The 26,851-nt window shown below is 48.2% G+C and overlaps 1 protein-coding gene across 2 annotated transcripts in view; it reads right to left on the reverse strand.

Annotated features, from left to right (window-relative positions):
• LOC106595996 (vacuolar protein sorting-associated protein 13B) overlaps window positions 1-26,851 on the reverse strand; it is a 206,153-nt gene that overhangs the window by 58,809 nt on the left and 120,493 nt on the right. For both annotated transcript variants that reach the window (XM_045712949.1, XM_045712950.1), the window contains one exon: window positions 3,809-3,904. In XM_045712949.1, the coding sequence (XP_045568905.1) occupies window positions 3,809-3,904 (96 nt within the window). The remainder of the gene's footprint in view (window positions 1-3,808; window positions 3,905-26,851) is intronic.

Genomic DNA, 26,851 nt, shown 5'->3' on the forward strand with positions numbered 1-26,851 from the left:
TATATGATATTACAGCCTGTTATATACCATGATAATGTATATGATATTACAGCCTGTTATATACCACGGTAATGTATATGATATTACAGCCTGTTATATAGCACGGTAATGTATATGATATTACAGCCTGTTATATACCATGATAATGTATATGATATTACAGTCTGTTATATACCATGATAATGTATATGATATTACAGCCTGTTATATACCATGATAATGTATATGATATTACAGCCTGTTATATACCATGATAATGTATATGATATTACAGTCTGTTATATACCACGATAATGTATATGATATTACAGCCTGTTATATACCATGATAATGTATATGATATTACAGCCTGTTATATACCATGGTAATGTATATGATATTACAGCCTGTTATATACCATGATAATGTATATGATATTACAGCCTGTTATATACCACGGTAATGTATATGATATTAGCCTGTTATATACCATGATAATGTATATGATATTACAGCCTGTTATATACCATGATAATGTATATGATATTACAGCCTGTTATATACCATGGTAATGTATATGATATTACAGCCTGTTATATACCATGATAATGTATATGATATTACAGCCTGTTATATACCACGGTAATGTATATGATATTACAGCCTGTTATATACCATGATAATGTATATGATATTACAGCCTGTTATATACCACAGTAATGTATATGATATTACAGCCTGTTATATACCACGGTAATGTATATGATATTACAGCCTGTTATATACCACGATAATGTATATGATATTACAGCCTGTTATATACCACGGTAATGTATATGATATTACAGCCTGTTATATAGCACGGTAATGTATATGATATTACAGCCTGTTATATACCATGATAATGTATATGATATTACAGTCTGTTATATACCATGATAATGTATATGATATTACAGCCTGTTATATACCATGATAATGTATATGATATTACAGCCTGTTATATACCATGATAATGTATATGATATTACAGTCTGTTATATACCACGATAATGTATATGATATTACAGCCTGTTATATACCATGATAATGTATATGATATTACAGCCTGTTATATACCATGATAATGTATATGATATTACAACCTGTTATATACCATGATAATGCATATGATATTACAGCCTGTTATATACCATGATAATGTATATGATATTACAGCCTGTTATATACCATGATAATGTATATGATATTCCAGTCTGTTATATACCATGATAATGTATATGATTTTACAGCCTGTTATATACCATGATAATGTATATGATATTACAGCCTGTTATATACCATGATAATGTATATGATATTACAGCCTGTTATATACCATGATAATGTATATGATATTACAGGCTGTTATATACCATGATAATGTATATGATATTACAGCCTGTTATATACCATGATAATGTATATGATATTACAGCCTGTTATATACCATGATAATGTATATGATATTACAGCCTGTTATATACCATGATAATGTATATGATATTACAGTCTGTTATATACCATGATAATGTATATGATATTACAGCCTGTTATATACCATGATAATGTATATGATATTACAGCCTGTTATATACCATGATAATGTATATGATATTACAGTCTGTTATATACCATGATAATGTATATGATATTACAGCCTGTTATATACCATGATAATGTATATGATATTACAGTCTGTTATATACCATGATAATGTATATGATATTACAGTCTGTTATATACCATGATAATGTATATGATATTACAGCCTGTTATATACCATGGTAATGTATATGATATTACAGCCTGTTATATACCATGATAATGTATATGATATTACAGCCTGTTATATACCATGATAATGTATATGATATTACAGCCTGTTATATATCATGATAATGCATATGATATTACAGCCTGTTATATACCATGATAATGTATATGATATTACAGTCTGTTATATACCATGATAATGTATATGATATTACAGCCTGTTATATACCATGGTAATGTATATGATATTACAGCCTGTTATATACCATGATAATGTATATGATATTACAGCCTGTTATATACCATGGTAATGTATATGATATTACAGCCTGTTATATACCATGATAATGTATATGATATTACAGCCTGTTATATACCATGATAATGTATATGATATTACAGCCTGTTATATACCATGATAATGTATATGATATTCCAGTCTGTTATATACCATGATAATGTATATGATATTACAGCTTGTTATATACCATGATAATGTATATGATATTCCAGTCTGTTATATACCATGATAATGTATATGATATTCCAGTCTGTTATATACCATGGTAATGTATATGATATTACAGTCTGTTATATACCATGATAATGTATATGATATTACAGCCTGTTATATACCATGATAATGTATATGATATTCCAGTCTGTTATATACCATGATAATGTATATGATATTACAGCCTGTTATATACCACGGTAATGTATATGATATTACAGCCTGTTATATACCACGGTAATGTATATGATATTACAGCCTGTTATATACCATGATAATGTATACGATATTCCAGTCTGTTATATACCATGATAATGTATATGATATTACAGCCTGTTATATACCACGGTAATGTATATGATATTACAGCCTGTTATATACCATGATAATGTATATGATATTACAGTCTGTTATATACCATGATAATGTATATACAGCCTGTTATATACCATGATAATGTATATGATATTCCAGTCTGTTATATACCATGATAATGTATATGATATTACAGCCTGTTATATACCATGATAATGTATATGATATTACAGCCTGTTATATATCATGATAATGTATATGATATTACAGCCTGTTATATACCATGATAATGTATATACATGTTATAGTTGTTCTGTTAGAGCCATCTCCATACAGTGTAAGGGGTTAAATAGCATACACATAGAACACATAGAAAATAACATTGACTTCAGTGGGGATCCCTGTTCTAGTAATCCTATTTCTATGGACAGAAGGGTTCCTACCTCGATAGTGATTCCCTCTCGCTCCAGAGAGTTAGAGTACTGACCCTGTGGGCCCCTGTGTGTGTCCCTCAGTGTGTGTCTCTCAGTGTGTGTCCCTCAGTGTGTGTCCCTCAGTGCGTGTCCCTCAGTGCGTGTCCCTCAGTGCGTGTCCCTCAGTGTGTGTCCCTCTGTGTGTGTCCCTCAGTGCGTGTCCCTCAGTGCGTGTCCCTCAGTGCGTGTCCCTCAGTGCGTGTCCCTCAGTGTGTGTCCCTCTGTGTGTGTCCCTCAGTGCGTGTCCCTCAGTGTGTGTCCCTCTGTGTGTGTCCCTCAGTGCGTGTCCCTCAGTGTGTGTCCCTCAGTGCGTGTCCCTCAGTGTGTGTCCCTCAGTGCGTGTCCCTCAGTGTGTGTCCCTCTGTGTGTGTCCCTCAGTGCGTGTCCCTCAGTGCGTGTCCCTCAGTGTGTGTCCCTCTGTGTGTGTCCCTCAGTGCGTGTCCCTCAGTGTGTGTCCCTCAGTGCGTGTCCCTCAGTGCGTGTCCCTCAGTGCGTGTCCCTCAGTGTGTGTCCCTCTGTGTGTGTCCCTCTGTGTGTGTCCCTCAGTGCGTGTCCCTCAGTGCGTGTCCCTCAGTGCGTGTCCCTCAGTGCGTGTCCCTCAGTGTGTGTCCCTCTGTGTGTGTCCCTCTGTGTGTGTCTCTCAGTGTGTGTCCCTCTGTGTGTGTCCCTCTGTGTGATGATGATGAACAGAGCGGAGACAGAAGGGTCGTACCTCCATGGTGATGCCCTCCTGCTCCAGACAGAGTCCCTCCCTGCTCTTCATCTTCTGAGGACTGTAGTAACTGCTCTCCACCTGCATCTCTGTCAACTGGTCTCACACACACACAGAGAGAGAGAGACAGAGAGAGACAGAGAGACAGAGAGACAGAGAGAGAGAGAGAGAGAGAGAGAGAGAGAGAGAGAGAGACAGAGAGAGAGAGAGAGAGAGACGAGAGAGAGAGAGAGAGAGACAGAGAGAGAGAGAGACAGAGAGAGAGAGAGAGACAGAGAGAGAGAGAGAGAGACAGAGAGAGAGAGACAGAGAGAGAGAGAGACAGAGAGAGACAGAGACAGAGAGAGACAGAGAGAGAGAGAGAGAGAGAGAGACAGCGAGAGAGAGAGAGAGAGACAGAGAGACAGAGAGACAGAGAGAGAGACAGAGAGACAGAGAGAGAGGAAACATGGTTGATATAAATAAAGTCAACATCCTTCTCTTTGGGACGTCACAGAACAAGGCCCTGGAGAGCTGAATACTTCACTATAAACACCAGAATATCAGAGACAAACAGAGAGACACCAAGGAGAGAGAGGGAGGGAGGGAGAGTCTGGTCAGGGGAGAGAGAGAGAGAGGGGGGGTAAGGAGAGTCTGGTCAGGGGGAGAGAGAGAGAGAGGGAGGTAAGGAGAGTCTGGTCAGGGGGAGAGAGAGAAGAGAGGAGGGGGAGAGAGAGTCTGGTCAGGGGGAGAGAGAGTCGGGTCAGGGTGGAGAGAGAGAGAGAGGGAGGTAAGGAGAGTCTGGTCAGGGGGAGAGAGAGGAGAGGAGGGGGAGAGAGAGTCTGGTCAGGGGGGAGAGAGAGGAGAGGAGGGGGAGAGAGAGTCTGGTCAGGGGGAGAGAGAGGAGAGGAGGGGGAGAGGAGAGTCTGGTCAGGGGGAGAGAGAGGAGAGGGGGAGAGAGAGTCTGGTCAGGGGGGAGAGAGAGGAGAGTCTGGCCAGGGGAGAGAGAGAGGTGTGATGGCTGGCCAGGGGGAGAGAGAGGGGTGATGGCTGGCCAGGGGAGAGAGAGGGGTGATGGTTGGCCAGGGGGGAGAGAGAGGTGTGATGGTTGGCCAGGGGGAGAGAGAGGTGTGATGGTTGGCCAGGGGGGAGAGAGGTGTGATGGTTGGCCAGGGGGAGAGAGAGGTGTGATGGTTGGCCAGGGGGAGAGAGAGGGGTGATGGCTGGCCAGGGGGAGAGAGAGGTGTGATGGCTGGCCAGGGGAGAGAGAGGTGTGATGGTTGGCCAGGGGGAGAGAGAGGGGTGATGGCTGGCCAGGGGGGAGAGAGAGGGGTGATGGCTGGCCAGGGGGAGAGAGAGGTGTGATGGCTGGCCAGGGGGGAGAGAGGTCTGATGGCTGACCAGGGGGAGAGAGGTATGATGGCTGGCCAGGGGGAGAGAGGTATGATGGCTGGCCAGGGGGAGAGAGGTATGATGGCTGGCCAGGGGGAGAGAGGTATGATGGCTGGCCAGGGGAGAGAGAGGGGTGATGGCGTGCCAGGGGAGAGAGAGGGGTGATGGCTGGCCAGGGGGAGAGAGAGGTATGATGGCTGGCCAGGGGGAGAGAGGTGTGATGGCTGGCCAGGGGGAGAGAGAGGGGTGATGGCGTGCCAGGGGAGAGAGAGGGGTGATGGCTGGCCAGGGGGGAGAGAGAGGGGTGATGGCTGGCCAGGGGGAGAGAGAGGTGTGATGGCTGGCCAGGGGGAGAGAGGTCTGATGGCTGACCAGGGGGAGAGAGGTATGATGGCTGGCCAGGGGGAGAGAGGTATGATGGCTGGCCAGGGGGAGAGAGGTATGATGGCTGGCCAGGGGGAGAGAGGTATGATGGCTGGCCAGGGGGAGAGAGGTGTGATGGCTGGCCAGGGGAGAGAGAGAGGGGTGATGGCGTGCCAGGGGGGAGAGAGAGGGGTGATGGCTGGCCAGGGGGAGAGAGAGGTATGATGGCTGGCCAGGGGGAGAGAGGTGTGATGGCTGGCCAGGGGCGAGAGAGAGGGGTGATGGCGTGCCAGGGGAGAGAGAGGGGTGATGGTTGGCCAGGGGGAGAGAGAGGGGTGATGGTTGGCCAGGGGAGAGAGAGGGGGTGATGGCTGGCCAGGGGAGAGAGAGGGGTGATGGCTGGCCAGGGGAGAGAGAGGTGTGATGGCTGGCCAGGGGGGAGAGAGAGGGGTGATGGCTGGCCAGGGGGGAGAGAGAGGTGTGATGGCTGGCTGGGTGTAGCTCAGTCCCACCGTTTCAACTGTAACACAGGAAGCAGCTGCAGGTTAGAACAGACTGGAGCAGCTGCACCTTATTATACTACTGATGGAACCTCCTTCCTCTTCCCCTCTCTTCTCCTCCCTCCGTTCTCTGATCTCCCCCTCTTTCCCTCTCTTCTCCTCCCTCTTTCCCTCTCTTCTCCTCCCTCTCTTTCCCTCTCTTCTCCTCCCTCTGATCTCTGATATCCCTCTCTTTCCCTCTTTTCTCCTCCCTCTCTTTCCCTTTCTTCTCCTCCCTCTCTTTCCCTCTCTTCTCCTCTCTCCGATCTCTGATATCCCTCTGTTCTCCTCCCTCTCCTTTCCTCGTTCCGTCGGTTTAATCACGTGCAGGGAAAAACCGTCGCAAGCCTTCCCAGCAACCCCCGGGAAATGGCAGCAAGCAACAAGGACCGTTCTGAAAGAGTGAGAGAGCGATTTGTTTCACCACGTCAACGCTGAACCTAGCTCTCTGAGCTAACGTAGCAGGACTCTGACTGTACCTGGGTCTATAACAATACAGTAACAGGATGGAGCTAGCGTAGCAGGACTCTGACTGTACCTGGGTCTATAACAATACAGTAACAGGATGGAGCTAGCGTAGCAGGACTCTGACTGTACCTGGGTCTGTAACAATACAGTAACAGGATGGAGCTAGCGTAGCAGGACTCTGACTGTACCTGGGTCTATAACAATACAGTAACAGGATGGAGCTAGCGTAGCAGGACTCTGCTGACTGTACCTGGGTCTATAACAATACAGTAACAGGATGGAGCTAGCGTAGCAGGACTCTGACTGTACCTGGGTCTGTAACAATACAGTAACAGGATGGAGCTAGCGTAGCAGGACTCTGACTGTACCTGGGTCTATAACAATACAGTAACAGGATGGAGCTAGCGTAGCAGGACTCTGCTGACTGTACCTGGGTCTGTAACAATACAGTAACAGCATGGAGCTAGCGTAGCAGGACTCTGCTGACTGTACCTGGGTCTATAACAATACAGTAACAGGATGGAGCTAGCGTAGCAGGACTCTGCTGACTGTACCTGGGTCTGTAACAATACAGTAACAGGATGGAGCTAGCGTAGCAGGACTCTGCTGACTGTACCTGGGTCTGTAACAATACAGTAACAGGATGGAGCTAGCGTAGCAGGACTCTGACTGTACCTGGGTCTGTAACAATACAGTAACAGGATGGAGCTAGCGTAGCAGGACTCTGCTGACTGTACCTGGGTCTATAACAATACAGTAACAGCATGGAGCTAGCGTAGCAGGACTCTGACTGTACCTGGGTCTGTAACAATACAGTAACAGGATGGAGCTAGCGTAGCAGGACTCTGACTGTACCTGGGTCTGTAACAATACAGTAACAGGATGGAGCTAGCGTAGCAGGACTCTGCTGACTGTACCTGGGTCTGTAACAATACAGTAACAGGATGGAGCTAGCGTAGCAGGACTCTGCTGACTGTACCTGGGTCTATAACAATACAGTAACAGGATGGAGCTAGCGTAGCAGGACTCTGACTGTACCTGGGTCTGTAACAATACAGTAACAGGATGGAGCTAGCGTAGCAGGACTCTGCTGACTGTACCTGGGTCTGTAACAATACAGTAACAGCATGGAGCTAGCGTAGCAGGACTCTGACTGTACCTGGGTCTATAACAATACAGTAACAGCATGGAGCTAACGTAGCAGGACTCTGACTGTACCTGGGTCTGTAACAATACAGTAACAGGATGGAGCTAGCGTAGCAGGACTCTGACTGTACCTGGGTCTGTAACAATACAGTAACAGGATGGAGCTAGCGTAGCAGGACTCTGACTGTACCTGGGTCTATAACAATACATTAACAGGATGGAGCTAGCGTAGCAGGACTCTGACTGTACCTGGGTCTATAACAATACAGTAACAGGATGGAGCTAGCGTAGCAGGACTCTGACTGTACCTGGGTCTGTAACAATACAGTAACAGGATGGAGCTAGCGTAGCAGGACTCTGACTGTACCTGGGTCTGTAACAATACAGTAACAGGATGGAGCTAGCGTAGCAGGACTCTGACTGTACCTGGGTCTGTAACAATACAGTAACAGGATGGAGCTAGCGTAGCAGGACTCTGACTGTACCTGGGTCTGTAACAATACAGTAACAGGATGGAGCTAGCGTAGCAGGACTCTGACTGTACCTGGGTCTGTAACAATACAGTAACAGGATGGAGCTAGCGTAGCAGGACTCTGACTGTACCTGGGTCTGTAACAATACAGTAACAGGATGGAGCTAGCGTAGCAGGACTCTGACTGTACCTGGGTCTGTAACAATACAGTAACAGGATGGAGCTAGCGTAGCAGGACTCTGACTGTACCTGGGTCTGTAACAATACAGTAACAGCATGGAGCTAGCGTAGCAGGACTCTGACTGTACCTGGGTCTGTAACAATACAGTAACAGGATGGAGCTAGCGTAGCAGGACTCTGCTGACTGTACCTGGGTCTGTAACAATACAGTAACAGGATGGAGCTAGCGTAGCAGGACTCTGACTGTACCTGGGTCTGTAACAATACAGTAACAGGATGGAGCTAGCGTAGCAGGACTCTGACTGTACCTGGGTCTGTAACAATACAGTAACAGGATGGAGCTAGCGTAGCAGGACTCTGCTGACTGTACCTGGGTCTATAACAATACAGTAACAGGACGGAGCTAGCGTAGCAGGACTCTGCTGACTGTACCTGGGTCTGTAACAATACAGTAACAGGACGGAGCTAGCGTAGCAGGACTCTGCTGACTGTACCTGGGTCTGTAACAATACAGTAACAGGATGGAGCTAGCGTAGCAGGACTCTGCTGACTGTACCTGGGTCTGTAACAATACAGTAACAGGACGGAGCTAGCGTAGCAGGACTCTGCTGACTGTACCTGGGTCTGTAACAATACAGTAACAGGATGGAGCTAGCGTAGCAGGACTCTGACTGTACCTGGGTCTGTAACAATACAGTAACAGGATGGAGCTAGCGTAGCAGGACTCTGACTGTACCTGGGTCTGTAACAATACAGTAACAGCATGGAGCTAGCGTAGCAGGACTGACTGTACCTGGGTCTGTAACAATACAGTAACAGGATGGAGCTAGCGTAGCAGGACTCTGCTGACTGTACCTGGGTCTGTAACAATACAGTAACAGGATGGAGCTAGCGTAGCAGGACTCTGACTGTACCTGGGTCTGTAACAATACAGTAACAGGATGGAGCTAGCGTAGCAGGACTCTGACTGTACCTGGGTCTATAACAATACAGTAACAGGATGGAGCTAGCGTAGCAGGACTCTGCTGACTGTACCTGGGTCTGTAACAATACAGTAACAGGATGGAGCTAGCGTAGCAGGACTCTGCTGACTGTACCTGGGTCTGTAACAATACAGTAACAGGATGGAGCTAGCGTAGCAGGACTCTGACTGTACCTGGGTCTGTAACAATACAGTAACAGGATGGAGCTAGCGTAGCAGGACTCTGCTGACTGTACCTGGGTCTGTAACAATACAGTAACAGGATGGAGCTAGCGTAGCAGGACTGACTGTACCTGGGTCTGTAACAATACAGTAACAGGATGGAGCTAGCGTAGCAGGACTCTGCTGACTGTACCTGGGTCTGTAACAATACAGTAACAGCATGGAGCTAGCGTAGCAGGACTCTGACTGTACCTGGGTCTGTAACAATACAGTAACAGGATGGAGCTAGCGTAGCAGGACTCTGACTGTACCTGGGTCTATAACAATACAGTAACAGGATGGAGCTAGCGTAGCAGGACCCTGCTGACTGTACCTGGGTCTGTAACAATACAGTAACAGGATGGAGCTAGCGTAGCAGGACTCTGACTGTACCTGGGTCTGTAACAATACAGTAACAGGATGGAGCTAGCGTAGCAGGACTCTGCTGACTGTACCTGGGTCTGTAACAATACAGTAACAGGATGGAGCTAGCGTAGCAGGACTCTGACTGTACCTGGGTCTATAACAATACAGTAACAGGATGGAGCTAGCGTAGCAGGACTCTGCTGACTGTACCTGGGTCTGTAACAATACAGTAACAGCATGGAGCTAGCGTAGCAGGACTCTGCTGACTGTACCTGGGTCTGTAACAATACAGTAACAGGATGGAGCTAGCGTAGCAGGACTCTGACTGTACCTGGGTCTGTAACAATACAGTAACAGGATGGAGCTAGCGTAGCAGGACTCTGACTGTACCTGGGTCTATAACAATACAGTAACAGGATGGAGCTAGCGTAGCAGGACTCTGCTGACTGTACCTGGGTCTGTAACAATACAGTAACAGGATGGAGCTAGCGTAGCAGGACTCTGCTGACTGTACCTGGGTCTGTAACAATACAGTAACAGCATGGAGCTAGCGTAGCAGGACTCTGCTGACTGTACCTGGGTCTGTAACAATACAGTAACAGGATGGAGCTAGCGTAGCAGGACTCTGCTGACTGTACCTGGGTCTGTAACAATACAGTAACAGGATGGAGCTAGCGTAGCAGGACTCTGACTGTACCTGGGTCTGTAACAATACAGTAACAGGATGGAGCTAGCGTAGCAGGACTCTCTGACTGTACCTGGGTCTGTAACAATACAGTAACAGGATGGAGCTAGCGTAGCAGGACTCTGACTGTACCTGGGTCTGTAACAATACAGTAACAGGATGGAGCTAGCGTAGCAGGACTCTGCTGACTGTACCTGGGTCTGTAACAATACAGTAACAGGATGGAGCTAGCGTAGCAGGACTCTGCTGACTGTACCTGGGTCTGTAACAATACAGTAACAGGATGGAGCTAGCGTAGCAGGACTTCTGACTGTACCTGGGTCTGTAACAATACAGTAACAGGATGGAGCTAGCGTAGCAGGACTCTGCTGACTGTACCTGGGTCTGTAACAATACAGTAACAGGATGGAGCTAGCGTAGCAGGACTCTGACTGTACCTGGGTCTGTAACAATACAGTAACAGGATGGAGCTAGCGTAGCAGGACTCTGCTGACTGTACCTGGGTCTGTAACAATACAGTAACAGGATGGAGCTAGCGTAGCAGGACTCTGCTGACTGTACCTGGGTCTGTAACAATACAGTAACAGGATGGAGCTAGCGTAGCAGGACTCTGACTGTACCTGGGTCTGTAACAATACAGTAACAGGATGGAGCTAGCGTAGCAGGACTCTGACTGTACCTGGGTCTGTAACAATACAGTAACAGGATGGAGCTAGCGTAGCAGGACTCTGACTGTACCTGGGTCTGTAACAATACAGTAACAGGATGGAGCTAGCGTAGCAGGACTCTGCTGACTGTACCTGGGTCTGTAACAATACAGTAACAGGATGGAGCTAGCGTAGCAGGACTCTGACTGTACCTGGGTCTGTAACAATACAGTAACAGGATGGAGCTAGCGTAGCAGGACTCTGCTGACTGTACCTGGGTCTGTAACAATACAGTAACAGGATGGAGCTAGCGTAGCAGGACTCTGCTGACTGTACCTGGGTCTGTAACAATACAGTAACAGGATGGAGCTAGCGTAGCAGGACTCTGCTGACTGTACCTGGGTCTGTAACAATACAGTAACAGGATGGAGCTAGCGTAGCAGGACTTGCTGACTGTACCTGGGTCTGTAACAATACAGTAACAGGATGGAGCTAGCGTAGCAGGACTCTGACTGTACCTGGGTCTGTAACAATACAGTAACAGGATGGAGCTAGCGTAGCAGGACTCTGCTGACTGTACCTGGGTCTGTAACAATACAGTAACAGGATGGAGCTAGCGTAGCAGGACTCTGCTGACTGTACCTGGGTCTGTAACAATACAGTAACAGGATGGAGCTAGCGTAGCAGGACTCTGCTGACTGTACCTGGGTCTGTAACAATACAGTAACAGGATGGAGCTAGCGTAGCAGGACTCTGACTGTACCTGGGTCTGTAACAATACAGTAACAGGATGGAGCTAGCGTAGCAGGACTCGCTGACTGTACCTGGGTCTGTAACAATACAGTAACAGGATGGAGCTAGCGTAGCAGGACTCTGCTGACTGTACCTGGGTCTGTAACAATACAGTAACAGGATGGAGCTAGCGTAGCAGGACTCTGCTGACTGTACCTGGGTCTGTAACAATACAGTAACAGGATGGAGCTAGCGTAGCAGGACTCGCTGACTGTACCTGGGTCTGTAACAATACAGTAACAGGATGGAGCTAGCGTAGCAGGACTCTGCTGACTGTACCTGGGTCTGTAACAATACAGTAACAGGATGGAGCTAGCGTAGCAGGACTCGCTGACTGTACCTGGGTCTGTAACAATACAGTAACAGGATGGAGCTAGCGTAGCAGGACTCTGACTGTACCTGGGTCTGTAACAATACAGTAACAGGATGGAGCTAGCGTAGCAGGACTCTGACTGTACCTGGGTCTGTAACAATACAGTAACAGGATGGAGCTAGCGTAGCAGGACTCTGCTGACTGTACCTGGGTCTGTAACAATACAGTAACAGGATGGAGCTAGCGTAGCAGGACTCTGCTGACTGTACCTGGGTCTGTAACAATACAGTAACAGGATGGAGCTAGCGTAGCAGGACTCTGCTGACTGTACCTGGGTCTGTAACAATACAGTAACAGGATGGAGCTAGCGTAGCAGGACTCTGACTGTACCTGGGTCTGTAACAATACAGTAACAGGATGGAGCTAGCGTAGCAGGACTCTGACTGTACCTGGGTCTGTAACAATACAGTAACAGGATGGAGCTAGCGTAGCAGGACTCCTGACTGTACCTGGGTCTGTAACAATACAGTAACAGGATGGAGCTAGCGTAGCAGGACTCTGACTGTACCTGGGTCTGTAACAATACAGTAACAGGATGGAGCTAGCGTAGCAGGACTCTGACTGTACCTGGGTCTGTAACAATACAGTAACAGGATGGAGCTAGCGTAGCAGGACTCTGCTGACTGTACCTGGGTCTGTAACAATACAGTAACAGGATGGAGCTAGCGTAGCAGGACTCTGCTGACTGTACCTGGGTCTGTAACAATACAGTAACAGGATGGAGCTAGCGTAGCAGGACTTCTGACTGTACCTGGGTCTGTAACAATACAGTAACAGGATGGAGCTAGCGTAGCAGGACTCTGACTGTACCTGGGTCTGTAACAATACAGTAACAGGATGGAGCTAGCGTAGCAGGACTCTGCTGACTGTACCTGGGTCTGTAACAATACAGTAACAGGATGGAGCTAGCGTAGCAGGACTCTGACTGTACCTGGGTCTGTAACAATACAGTAACAGGATGGAGCTAGCGTAGCAGGACTCTGACTGTACCTGGGTCTGTAACAATACAGTAACAGGATGGAGCTAGCGTAGCAGGACTCTGACTGTACCTGGGTCTGTAACAATACAGTAACAGGACGGAGCTAGCGTAGCAGGACTCTGACTGTACCTGGGTCTGTAACAATACAGTAACAGGATGGAGCTAGCGTAGCAGGACTCTGACTGTACCTGGGTCTGTAACAATACAGTAACAGGATGGAGCTAGCGTAGCAGGACTCTGACTGTACCTGGGTCTGTAACAATACAGTAACAGGATGGAGCTAGCGTAGCAGGACTCTGACTGTACCTGGGTCTGTAACAATACAGTAACAGGATGGAGCTAGCGTAGCAGGACTCTGACTGTACCTGGGTCTGTAACAATACAGTAACAGGATGGAGCTAGCGTAGCAGGACTCTGCTGACTGTACCTGGGTCTGTAACAATACAGTAACAGGATGGAGCTAGCGTAGCAGGACTTCTGACTGTACCTGGGTCTGTAACAATACAGTAACAGGATGGAGCTAGCGTAGCAGGACTCTGACTGTACCTGGGTCTGTAACAATACAGTAACAGGATGGAGCTAGCGTAGCAGGACTCTCTGACTGTACCTGGGTCTGTAACAATACAGTAACAGGACGGAGCTAGCGTAGCAGGACTCTGACTGTACCTGGGTCTGTAACAATACAGTAACAGGATGGAGCTAGCGTAGCAGGACTCTGACTGTACCTGGGTCTGTAACAATACAGTAACAGGATGGAGCTAGCGTAGCAGGACCTCTGACTGTACCTGGGTCTGTAACAATACAGTAACAGGATGGAGCTAGCGTAGCAGGACTCGCTGACTGTACCTGGGTCTGTAACAATACAGTAACAGGATGGAGCTAGCGTAGCAGGACTCTGACTGTACCTGGGTCTGTAACAATACAGTAACAGGATGGAGCTAGCGTAGCAGGACTTGCTGACTGTACCTGGGTCTGTAACAATACAGTAACAGGATGGAGCTAGCGTAGCAGGACTCTGCTGACTGTACCTGGGTCTGTAACAATACAGTAACAGGATGGAGCTAGCGTAGCAGGACTCTGACTGTACCTGGGTCTATAACAATACAGTAACAGGATGGAGCTAGCGTAGCAGGACTCTGACGCTGACCTGGGTCTATAACAATACAGTAACAGGATGGAGCTAGCGTAGCAGGACTCTGCTGACTGTACCTGGGTCTGTAACAATACAGTAACAGGATGGAGCTAGCGTAGCAGGACTCTGACTGTACCTGGGTCTGTAACAATACAGTAACAGGATGGAGCTAGCGTAGCAGGACTCTGACTGTACCTGGGTCTGTAACAATACAGTAACAGGATGGAGCTAGCGTAGCAGGACTCTCTGACTGTACCTGGGTCTGTAACAATACAGTAACAGGATGGAGCTAGCGTAGCAGGACTCTGACTGTACCTGGGTCTGTAACAATACAGTAACAGGATGGAGCTAGCGTAGCAGGACTCTGACTGTACCTGGGTCTGTAACAATACAGTAACAGGATGGAGCTAGCGTAGCAGGACTCGCTGACTGTACCTGGGTCTGTAACAATACAGTAACAGGATGGAGCTAGCGTAGCAGGACTCTGACTGTACCTGGGTCTGTAACAATACAGTAACAGGATGGAGCTAGCGTAGCAGGACTCTGACTGTACCTGGGTCTGTAACAATACAGTAACAGGATGGAGCTAGCGTAGCAGGACTCTGCTGACTGTACCTGGGTCTGTAACAATACAGTAACAGGATGGAGCTAGCGTAGCAGGACTGCTGACTGTACCTGGGTCTGTAACAATACAGTAACAGGATGGAGCTAGCGTAGCAGGACTCTGACTGTACCTGGGTCTATAACAATACAGTAACAGGATGGAGCTAGCGTAGCAGGACTCTGACTGTACCTGGGTCTGTAACAATACAGTAACAGGATGGAGCTAGCGTAGCAGGACTCTGACTGTACCTGGGTCTGTAACAATACAGTAACAGGATGGAGCTAGCGTAGCAGGACTCTGACTGTACCTGGGTCTGTAACAATACAGTAACAGGATGGAGCTAGCGTAGCAGGACTCTGACTGTACCTGGGTCTGTAACAATACAGTAACAGGATGGAGCTAGCGTAGCAGGACTCTGCTGACTGTACCTGGGTCTGTAACAATACAGTAACAGGATGGAGCTAGCGTAGCAGGACTCTGCTGACTGTACCTGGGTCTGTAACAATACAGTAACAGGATGGAGCTAGCGTAGCAGGACTCTCTGACTGTACCTGGGTCTGTAACAATACAGTAACAGGATGGAGCTAGCGTAGCAGGACTCCTGACTGTACCTGGGTCTGTAACAATACAGTAACAGGATGGAGCTAGCGTAGCAGGACTCCTGACTGTACCTGGGTCTGTAACAATACAGTAACAGGATGGAGCTAGCGTAGCAGGACTCTGACTGTACCTGGGTCTGTAACAATACAGTAACAGGATGGAGCTAGCGTAGCAGGACTCTGCTGACTGTACCTGGGTCTGTAACAATACAGTAACAGGATGGAGCTAGCGTAGCAGGACTCTGACTGTACCTGGGTCTGTAACAATACAGTAACAGGATGGAGCTAGCGTAGCAGGACTGCTGACTGTACCTGGGTCTGTAACAATACAGTAACAGGATGGAGCTAGCGTAGCAGGACTCTGCTGACTGTACCTGGGTCTGTAACAATACAGTAACAGGATGGAGCTAGCGTAGCAGGACTCGCTGACTGTACCTGGGTCTATAACAATACAGTAACAGGATGGAGCTAGCGTAGCAGGACTCTGACTGTACCTGGGTCTGTAACAATACAGTAACAGGATGGAGCTAGCGTAGCAGGACTCTGCTGACTGTACCTGGGTCTATAACAATACAGTAACAGGATGGAGCTAGCGTAGCAGGACTTCTGACTGTACCTGGGTCTGTAACAATACAGTAACAGGATGGAGCTAGCGTAGCAGGACTCTGACTGTACCTGGGTCTATAACAATACAGTAACAGGATGGAGCTAGCGTAGCAGGACTCTGCTGACTGTACCTGGGTCTGTAACAATACAGTAACAGGATGGAGCTAGCGTAGCAGGACTCTGACTGTACCTGGGTCTGTAACAATACAGTAACAGGATGGAGCTAGCGTAGCAGGACTCTGACTGTACCTGGGTCTGTAACAATACAGTAACAGGATGGAGCTAGCGTAGCAGGACTCTGCTGACTGTACCTGGGTCTGTAACAATACAGTAACAGGATGGAGCTAGCGTAGCAGGACTCTGACTGTACCTGGGTCTGTAACAATACAGTAACAGGATGGAGCTAGCGTAGCAGGACTCGCTGACTGTACCTGGGTCTATAACAATACAGTAACAGGATGGAGCTAGCGTAGCAGGACTCGCTGACTGTACCTGGGTCTATAACAATACAGTAACAGGATGGAGCTAGCGTAGCAGGACTCTGACTGTACCTGGGTCTGTAACAATACAGTAACAGGATGGAGCTAGCGTAGCAGGACTCTGACTGTACCTGGGTCTGTAACAATACAGTAACAGGATGGAGCTAGCGTAGCAGGACTCTGCTGACTGTACCTGGGTCTGTAACAATACAGTAACAGGATGGAGCTAGCGTAGCAGGACTGCTGACTGTACCTGGGTCTGTAACAATACAGTAACAGGATGGAGCTAGCGTAGCAGGACTCTGACTGTACCTGGGTCTGTAACAATACAGTAACAGGATGGAGCTAGCGTAGCAGGACTCTGACTGTACCTGGGTCTGTAACAATACAGTAACAGGATGGAGCTAGCGTAGCAGGACTCTGACTGTACCTGGGTCTGTAACAATACAGTAACAGGATGGAGCTAGCGTAGCAGGACTCTGCTGACTGTACCTGGGTCTGTAACAATACAGTAACAGGATGGAGCTAGCGTAGCAGGACTCTGCTGACTGTACCTGGGTCTGTAACAATACAGTAACAGGATGGAGCTAGCGTAGCAGGACTCTGACTGTACCTGGGTCTGTAACAATACAGTAACAGGATGGAGCTAGCGTAGCAGGACTCTGACTGTACCTGGGTCTGTAACAATACAGTAACAGGATGGAGCTAGCGTAGCAGGACTCTGACTGTACCTGGGTCTGTAACAATACAGTAACAGGATGGAGCTAGCGTAGCAGGACTCTGCTGACTGTACCTGGGTCTGTAACAATACAGTAACAGGATGGAGCTAGCGTAGCAGGACTCTGACTGTACCTGGGTCTATAACAATACAGTAACAGGATGGAGCTAGCGTAGCAGGACTCTGACTGTACCTGGGTCTGTAACAATACAGTAACAGGATGGAGCTAGCGTAGCAGGACTCTGACTGTACCTGGGTCTGTAACAATACAGTAACAGGATGGAGCTAGCGTAGCAGGACTCTGACTGTACCTGGGTCTGTAACAATACAGTAACAGGATGGAGCTAGCGTAGCAGGACTCTGCTGACTGTACCTGGGTCTGTAACAATACAGTAACAGGATGGAGCTAGCGTAGCAGGACTCTCTGACTGTACCTGGGTCTGTAACAATACAGTAACAGGATGGAGCTAGCGTAGCAGGACTCTGACTGTACCTGGGTCTGTAACAATACAGTAACAGGATGGAGCTAGCGTAGCAGGACTCTGACTGTACCTGGGTCTGTAACAATACAGTAACAGGATGGAGCTAGCGTAGCAGGACTGCTGACTGTACCTGGGTCTGTAACAATACAGTAACAGGATGGAGCTAGCGTAGCAGGACTCTGCTGACTGTACCTGGGTCTGTAACAATACAGTAACAGGATGGAGCTAGCGTAGCAGGACTCTGACTGTACCTGGGTCTGTAACAATACAGTAACAGGATGGAGCTAGCGTAGCAGGACTCTGACTGTACCTGGGTCTGTAACAATACAGTAACAGCATGGAGCTAGCGTAGCAGGACTCTGACTGTACCTGGGTCTGTAACAATACAGTAACAGGATGGAGCTAGCGTAGCAGGACTCTGACTGTACCTGGGTCTGTAACAATACAGTAACAGGATGGAGCTAGCGTAGCAGGACTCTGACTGTACCTGGGTCTGTAACAATACAGTAACAGGATGGAGCTAGCGTAGCAGGACTCTGACTGTACCTGGGTCTGTAACAATACAGTAACAGGATGGAGCTAGCGTAGCAGGACTCTGACTGTACCTGGGTCTGTAACAATACAGTAACAGGATGGAGCTAGCGTAGCAGGACTCTGACTGTACCTGGGTCTATAACAATACAGTAACAGGATGGAGCTAGCGTAGCAGGACTCTGACTGTACCTGGGTCTGTAACAATACAGTAACAGGATGGAGCTAGCGTAGCAGGACTCTGACTGTACCTGGGTCTGTAACAATACATAACAGGATGGAGCTAGCGTAGCAGGACTCCTGACTGTACCTGGGTCTGTAACAATACAGTAACAGGATGGAGCTAGCGTAGCAGGACTCCTGACTGTACCTGGGTCTGTAACAATACAGTAACAGGATGGAGCTAGCGTAGCAGGACTCTGCTGACTGTACCTGGGTCTGTAACAATACAGTAACAGGATGGAGCTAGCGTAGCAGGACTCTGACTGTACCTGGGTCTGTAACAATACAGTAACAGGATGGAGCTAGCGTAGCAGGATCTCTGACTGTACCTGGGTCTGTAACAATACAGTAACAGGATGGAGCTAGCGTAGCAGGACTCCTGACTGTACCTGGGTCTGTAACAATACAGTAACAGGATGGAGCTAGCGTAGCAGGACTCTGACTGTACCTGGGTCTGTAACAATACAGTAACAGGATGGAGCTAGCGTAGCAGGACTCTGACTGTACCTGGGTCTGTAACAATACAGTAACAGGATGGAGCTAGCGTAGCAGGACTCTGACTGTACCTGGGTCTGTAACAATACAGTAACAGGATGGAGCTAGCGTAGCAGGACTCCTGACTGTACCTGGGTCTGTAACAATACAGTAACAGGATGGAGCTAGCGTAGCAGGACTCTGACTGTACCTGGGTCTGTAACAATACAGTAACAGGATGGAGCTAGCGTAGCAGGACTCTGACTGTACCTGGGTCTGTAACAATACAGTAACAGGATGGAGCTAGCGTAGCAGGACTCTGACTGTACCTGGGTCTGTAACAATACAGTAACAGGATGGAGCTAGCGTAGCAGGACTCTGACTGTACCTGGGTCTGTAACAATACAGTAACAGGATGGAGCTAGCGTAGCAGGACTCTGACTGTACCTGGGTCTGTAACAATACAGTAACAGGATGGAGCTAGCGTAGCAGGACTCTGACTGTACCTGGGTCTGTAACAATACAGTAACAGGATGGAGCTAGCGTAGCAGGACTCTGACTGTACCTGGGTCTGTAACAATACAGTAACAGGATGGAGCTAGCGTAGCAGGACTCTGCTGACTGTACCTGGGTCTGTAACAATACAGTAACAGGATGGAGCTAGCGTAGCAGGACTCTGCTGACTGTACCTGGGTCTGTAACAATACAGTAACAGGATGGAGCTAGCGTAGCAGGACTCTGCTGACTGTACCTGGGTCTGTAACAATACAGTAACAGGATGGAGCTAGCGTAGCAGGACTCCTGACTGTACCTGGGTCTGTAACAATACAGTAACAGGATGGAGCTAGCGTAGCAGGACTCTGACTGTACCTGGGTCTGTAACAATACAGTAACAGGATGGAGCTAGCGTAGCAGGACTCCTGACTGTACCTGGGTCTGTAACAATACAGTAACAGGATGGAGCTAGCGTAGCAGGACTCGCTGACTGTACCTGGGTCTGTAACAATACAGTAACAGGATGGAGCTAGCGTAGCAGGACTCTGACTGTACCTGGGTCTGTAACAATACAGTAACAGGATGGAGCTAGCGTAGCAGGACTCCTGACTGTACCTGGGTCTGTAACAATACAGTAACAGGATGGAGCTAGCGTAGCAGGACTCTGACTGTACCTGGGTCTGTAACAATACAGTAACAGGATGGAGCTAGCGTAGCAGGACTCTGACTGTACCTGGGTCTGTAACAATACAGTAACAGGATGGAGCTAGCGTAGCAGGACTCTGCTGACTGTACCTGGGTCTGTAACAATACAGTAACAGGATGGAGCTAGCGTAGCAGGACTCTGACTGTACCTGGGTCTATAACAATACAGTAACAGGATGGAGCTAGCGTAGCAGGACTCTGCTGACTGTACCTGGGTCTGTAACAATACAGTAACAGGATGGAGCTAGCGTAGCAGGACTCTGACTGTACCTGGGTCTGTAACAATACAGTAACAGGATGGAGCTAGCGTAGCAGGACCTGCTGACTGTACCTGGGTCTGTAACAATACAGTAACAGGATGGAGCTAGCGTAGCAGGACTCTGCTGACTGTACCTGGGTCTGTAACAATACAGTAACAGGATGGAGCTAGCGTAGCAGGACTCTGACTGTACCTGGGTCTGTAACAATACAGTAACAGGATGGAGCTAGCGTAGCAGGACTCTGACTGTACCTGGGTCTGTAACAATACAGTAACAGGATGGAGCTAGCGTAGCAGGACTCTGACTGTACCTGGGTCTGTAACAATACAGTAACAGGATGGAGCTAGCGTAGCAGGACTCTGACTGTACCTGGGTCTGTAACAATACAGTAACAGGATGGAGCTAGCGTAGCAGGACTCTCTGACTGTACCTGGGTCTGTAACAATACAGTAACAGGATGGAGCTAGCGTAGCAGGACTCCTGACTGTACCTGGGTCTGTAACAATACAGTAACAGGATGGAGCTAGCGTAGCAGGACTCTGACTGTACCTGGGTCTGTAACAATACAGTAACAGGATGGAGCTAGCGTAGCAGGACTCTGCTGACTGTACCTGGGTCTGTAACAATACAGTAACAGGATGGAGCTAGCGTAGCAGGACTCTGCTGACTGTACCTGGGTCTGTAACAATACAGTAACAGGATGGAGCTAGCGTAGCAGGACTCGCTGACTGTACCTGGGTCTGTAACAATACAGTAACAGGATGGAGCTAGCGTAGCAGGACTCTCTGACTGTACCTGGGTCTGTAACAATACAGTAACAGGATGGAGCTAGCGTAGCAGGACTCTGACTGTACCTGGGTCTGTAACAATACAGTAACAGGATGGAGCTAGCGTAGCAGGACTCTGCTGACTGTACCTGGGTCTGTAACAATACAGTAACAGGATGGAGCTAGCGTAGCAGGACTCGCTGACTGTACCTGGGTCTATAACAATACAGTAACAGGATGGAGCTAGCGTAGCAGGACTCGCTGACTGTACCTGGGTCTGTAACAATACAGTAACAGGATGGAGCTAGCGTAGCAGGACTCTGACTGTACCTGGGTCTGTAACAATACAGTAACAGGATGGAGCTAGCGTAGCAGGACTCTGACTGTACCTGGGTCTGTAACAATACAGTAACAGGATGGAGCTAGCGTAGCAGGACTCTGACTGTACCTGGGTCTGTAACAATACAGTAACAGGATGGAGCTAGCGTAGCAGGACTCTGCTGACTGTACCTGGGTCTGTAACAATACAGTAACAGGATGGAGCTAGCGTAGCAGGACTCTGCTGACTGTACCTGGGTCTGTAACAATACAGTAACAGGATGGAGCTAGCGTAGCAGGACTCTGACTGTACCTGGGTCTGTAACAATACAGTAACAGGATGGAGCTAGCGTAGCAGGACTCCTGACTGTACCTGGGTCTGTAACAATACAGTAACAGGATGGAGCTAGCGTAGCAGGACTTGCTGACTGTACCTGGGTCTGTAACAATACAGTAACAGGATGGAGCTAGCGTAGCAGGACTCTGACTGTACCTGGGTCTGTAACAATACAGTAACAGGATGGAGCTAGCGTAGCAGGACTCTGACTGTACCTGGGTCTGTAACAATACAGTAACAGGATGGAGCTAGCGTAGCAGGACTCTGCTGACTGTACCTGGGTCTGTAACAATACAGTAACAGGATGGAGCTAGCGTAGCAGGACTCTGACTGTACCTGGGTCTGTAACAATACAGTAACAGGATGGAGCTAGCGTAGCAGGACTTGCTGACTGTACCTGGGTCTGTAACAATACAGTAACAGGATGGAGCTAGCGTAGCAGGACTCTGACTGTACCTGGGTCTGTAACAATACAGTAACAGGATGGAGCTAGCGTAGCAGGACTCTGCTGACTGTACCTGGGTCTGTAACAATACAGTAACAGGATGGAGCTAGCGTAGCAGGACTCTGCTGACTGTACCTGGGTCTGTAACAATACAGTAACAGGATGGAGCTAGCGTAGCAGGACTCTGCTGACTGTACCTGGGTCTGTAACAATACAGTAACAGGATGGAGCTAGCGTAGCAGGACTCTGACTGTACCTGGGTCTGTAACAATACAGTAACAGGATGGAGCTAGCGTAGCAGGACTCTGACTGTACCTGGGTCTGTAACAATACAGTAACAGGATGGAGCTAGCGTAGCAGGACTCTGACTGTACCTGGGTCTGTAACAATACAGTAACAGGATGGAGCTAGCGTAGCAGGACTCTGACTGTACCTGGGTCTGTAACAATACAGTAACAGGATGGAGCTAGCGTAGCAGGACTCTGACTGTACCTGGGTCTATAACAATACAGTAACAGGATGGAGCTAGCGTAGCAGGACTCTGACTGTACCTGGGTCTGTAACAATACAGTAACAGGATGGAGCTAGCGTAGCAGGACTCTGACTGTACCTGGGTCTATAACAATACAGTAACAGGATGGAGCTAGCGTAGCAGGACTCTGCTGACTGTACCTGGGTCTGTAACAATACAGTAACAGGATGGAGCTAGCGTAGCAGGACTCTGACTGTACCTGGGTCTGTAACAATACAGTAACAGGATGGAGCTAGCGTAGCAGGAATCTGCTGACTGTACCTGGGTCTGTAACAATACAGTAACAGGATGGAGCTAGCGTAGCAGGACTCTGACTGTACCTGGGTCTATAACAATACAGTAACAGGATGGAGCTAGCGTAGCAGGACTCTGACTGTACCTGGGTCTGTAACAATACAGTAACAGGATGGAGCTAGCGTAGCAGGACTCTGACTGTACCTGGGTCTGTAACAATACAGTAACAGGATGGAGCTAGCGTAGCAGGACTCTGCTGACTGTACCTGGGTCTGTAACAATACAGTAACAGGATGGAGCTAGCGTAGCAGGACTCTCTGACTGTACCTGGGTCTGTAACAATACAGTAACAGGATGGAGCTAGCGTAGCAGGACTCTGCTGACTGTACCTGGGTCTGTAACAATACAGTAACAGGATGGAGCTAGCGTAGCAGGACTCTGCTGACTGTACCTGGGTCTGTAACAATACAGTAACAGGATGGAGCTAGCGTAGCAGGACTCTGCTGACTGTACCTGGGTCTGTAACAATACAGTAACAGGATGGAGCTAGCGTAGCAGGACTCTCTGACTGTACCTGGGTCTGTAACAATACAGTAACAGGATGGAGCTAGCGTAGCAGGACTCTGCTGACTGTACCTGGGTCTGTAACAATACAGTAACAGGATGGAGCTAGCGTAGCAGGACTCTGACTGTACCTGGGTCTGTAACAATACAGTAACAGGATGGAGCTAGCGTAGCAGGACTCTGACTGTACCTGGGTCTGTAACAATACAGTAACAGGATGGAGCTAGCGTAGCAGGACTCTGACTGTACCTGGGTCTGTAACAATACAGTAACAGGATGGAGCTAGCGTAGCAGGACTCTGACTGTACCTGGGTCTGTAACAATACAGTAACAGGATGGAGCTAGCGTAGCAGGACTCTGACTGTACCTGGGTCTGTAACAATACAGTAACAGGATGGAGCTAGCGTAGCAGGACTCTGACTGTACCTGGGTCTGTAACAATACAGTAACAGGACGGAGCTAGCGTAGCAGGACTCTGCTGACTGTACCTGGGTCTATAACAATACAGTAACAGGACGGAGCTAGCGTAGCAGGACTCTGACTGTACCTGGGTCTATAACAATACAGTAACAGGATGGAGCTAGCGTAGCAGGACTCTGACTGTACCTGGGTCTGTAACAATACAGTAACAGGATGGAGCTAGCGTAGCAGGACTCTGCTGACTGTACCTGGGTCTATAACAATACAGTAACAGGATGGAGCTAGCGTAGCAGGACTCTGACTGTACCTGGGTCTGTAACAATACAGTAACAGGATGGAGCTAGCGTAGCAGGACTCTGACTGTACCTGGGTCTGTAACAATACAGTAACAGGATGGAGCTAGCGTAGCAGGACTCTGACTGTACCTGGGTCTGTAACAATACAGTAACAGGATGGAGCTAGCGTAGCAGGACTCTGCTGACTGTACCTGGGTCTGTAACAATACAGTAACAGGATGGAGCTAGCGTAGCAGGACTCTGACTGTACCTGGGTCTGTAACAATACAGTAACAGGATGGAGCTAGCGTAGCAGGACTCTGACTGTACCTGGGTCTATAACAATACAGTAACAGGATGGAGCTAGCGTAGCAGGATCTCTGACTGTACCTGGGTCTATAACAATACAGTAACAGGATGGAGCTAGCGTAGCAGGACTCTGACTGTACCTGGGTCTGTAACAATACAGTAACAGGATGGAGCTAGCGTAGCAGGACTCTGACTGTACCTGGGTCTGTAACAATACAGTAACAGGATGGAGCTAGCGTAGCAGGACTCTGCTGACTGTACCTGGGTCTGTAACAATACAGTAACAGGATGGAGCTAGCGTAGCAGGACTCTGACTGTACCTGGGTCTGTAACAATACAGTAACAGGATGGAGCTAGCGTAGCAGGACTCTGACTGTACCTGGGTCTATAACAATACAGTAACAGGATGGAGCTAGCGTAGCAGGACTCTGACTGTACCTGGGTCTGTAACAATACAGTAACAGGATGGAGCTAGCGTAGCAGGACTCTCTGACTGTACCTGGGTCTGTAACAATACAGTAACAGGATGGAGCTAGCGTAGCAGGACTCTGACTGTACCTGGGTCTGTAACAATACAGTAACAGGATGGAGCTAGCGTAGCAGGACTCTGACTGTACCTGGGTCTATAACAATACAGTAACAGGATGGAGCTAGCGTAGCAGGACTCTCTGACTGTACCTGGGTCTGTAACAATACAGTAACAGGATGGAGCTAGCGTAGCAGGACTCTCTGACTGTACCTGGGTCTGTAACAATACAGTAACAGGATGGAGCTAGCGTAGCAGGACTCTGACTGTACCTGGGTCTATAACAATACAGTAACAGGATGGAGCTAGCGTAGCAGGACTCGCTGACTGTACCTGGGTCTATAACAATACAGTAACAGGATGGAGCTAGCGTAGCAGGACTCTGCTGACTGTACCTGGGTCTGTAACAATACAGTAACAGGATGGAGCTAGCGTAGCAGGACTCTGACTGTACCTGGGTCTGTAACAATACAGTAACAGGATGGAGCTAGCGTAGCAGGACTCTGACTGTACCTGGGTCTATAACAATACAGTAACAGGATGGAGCTAGCGTAGCAGGACTCTGACTGTACCTGGGTCTATAACAATACAGTAACAGGATGGAGCTAGCGTAGCAGGACTCTGACTGTACCTGGGTCTGTAACAATACAGTAACAGGATGGAGCTAGCGTAGCAGGACTCTGACTGTACCTGGGTCTATAACAATACAGTAACAGGATGGAGCTAGCGTAGCAGGACTCTGACTGTACCTGGGTCTGTAACAATACAGTAACAGGATGGAGCTAGCGTAGCAGGACTCTGACTGTACCTGGGTCTGTAACAATACAGTAACAGGATGGAGCTAGCGTAGCAGGACTCTGACTGTACCTGGGTCTGTAACAATACAGTAACAGGATGGAGCTAGCGTAGCAGGACTCTGACTGTACCTGGGTCTATAACAATACAGTAACAGGATGGAGCTAGCGTAGCAGGACTCTGACTGTACCTGGGTCTGTAACAATACAGTAACAGGATGGAGCTAGCGTAGCAGGACTCTGACTGTACCTGGGTCTATAACAATACAGTAACAGGATGGAGCTAGCGTAGCAGGACTCTGACTGTACCTGGGTCTGTAACAATACAGTAACAGGATGGAGCTAGCGTAGCAGGACTCTGACTGTACCTGGGTCTGTAACAATACAGTAACAGGATGGAGCTAGCGTAGCAGGACTCTCTGACTGTACCTGGGTCTATAACAATACAGTAACAGGATGGAGCTAGCGTAGCAGGACTCTGACTGTACCTGGGTCTGTAACAATACAGTAACAGGATGGAGCTAGCGTAGCAGGACTCTGACTGTACCTGGGTCTGTAACAATACAGTAACAGGATGGAGCTAGCGTAGCAGGACTCTGACTGTACCTGGGTCTATAACAATACAGTAACAGGATGGAGCTAGCGTAGCAG

This window comes from Salmo salar, unplaced genomic scaffold (genome assembly GCF_905237065.1).
Source record: "Salmo salar unplaced genomic scaffold, Ssal_v3.1, whole genome shotgun sequence".
Classification (NCBI taxonomy): Eukaryota; Metazoa; Chordata; class Actinopteri; order Salmoniformes; family Salmonidae; genus Salmo; species Salmo salar.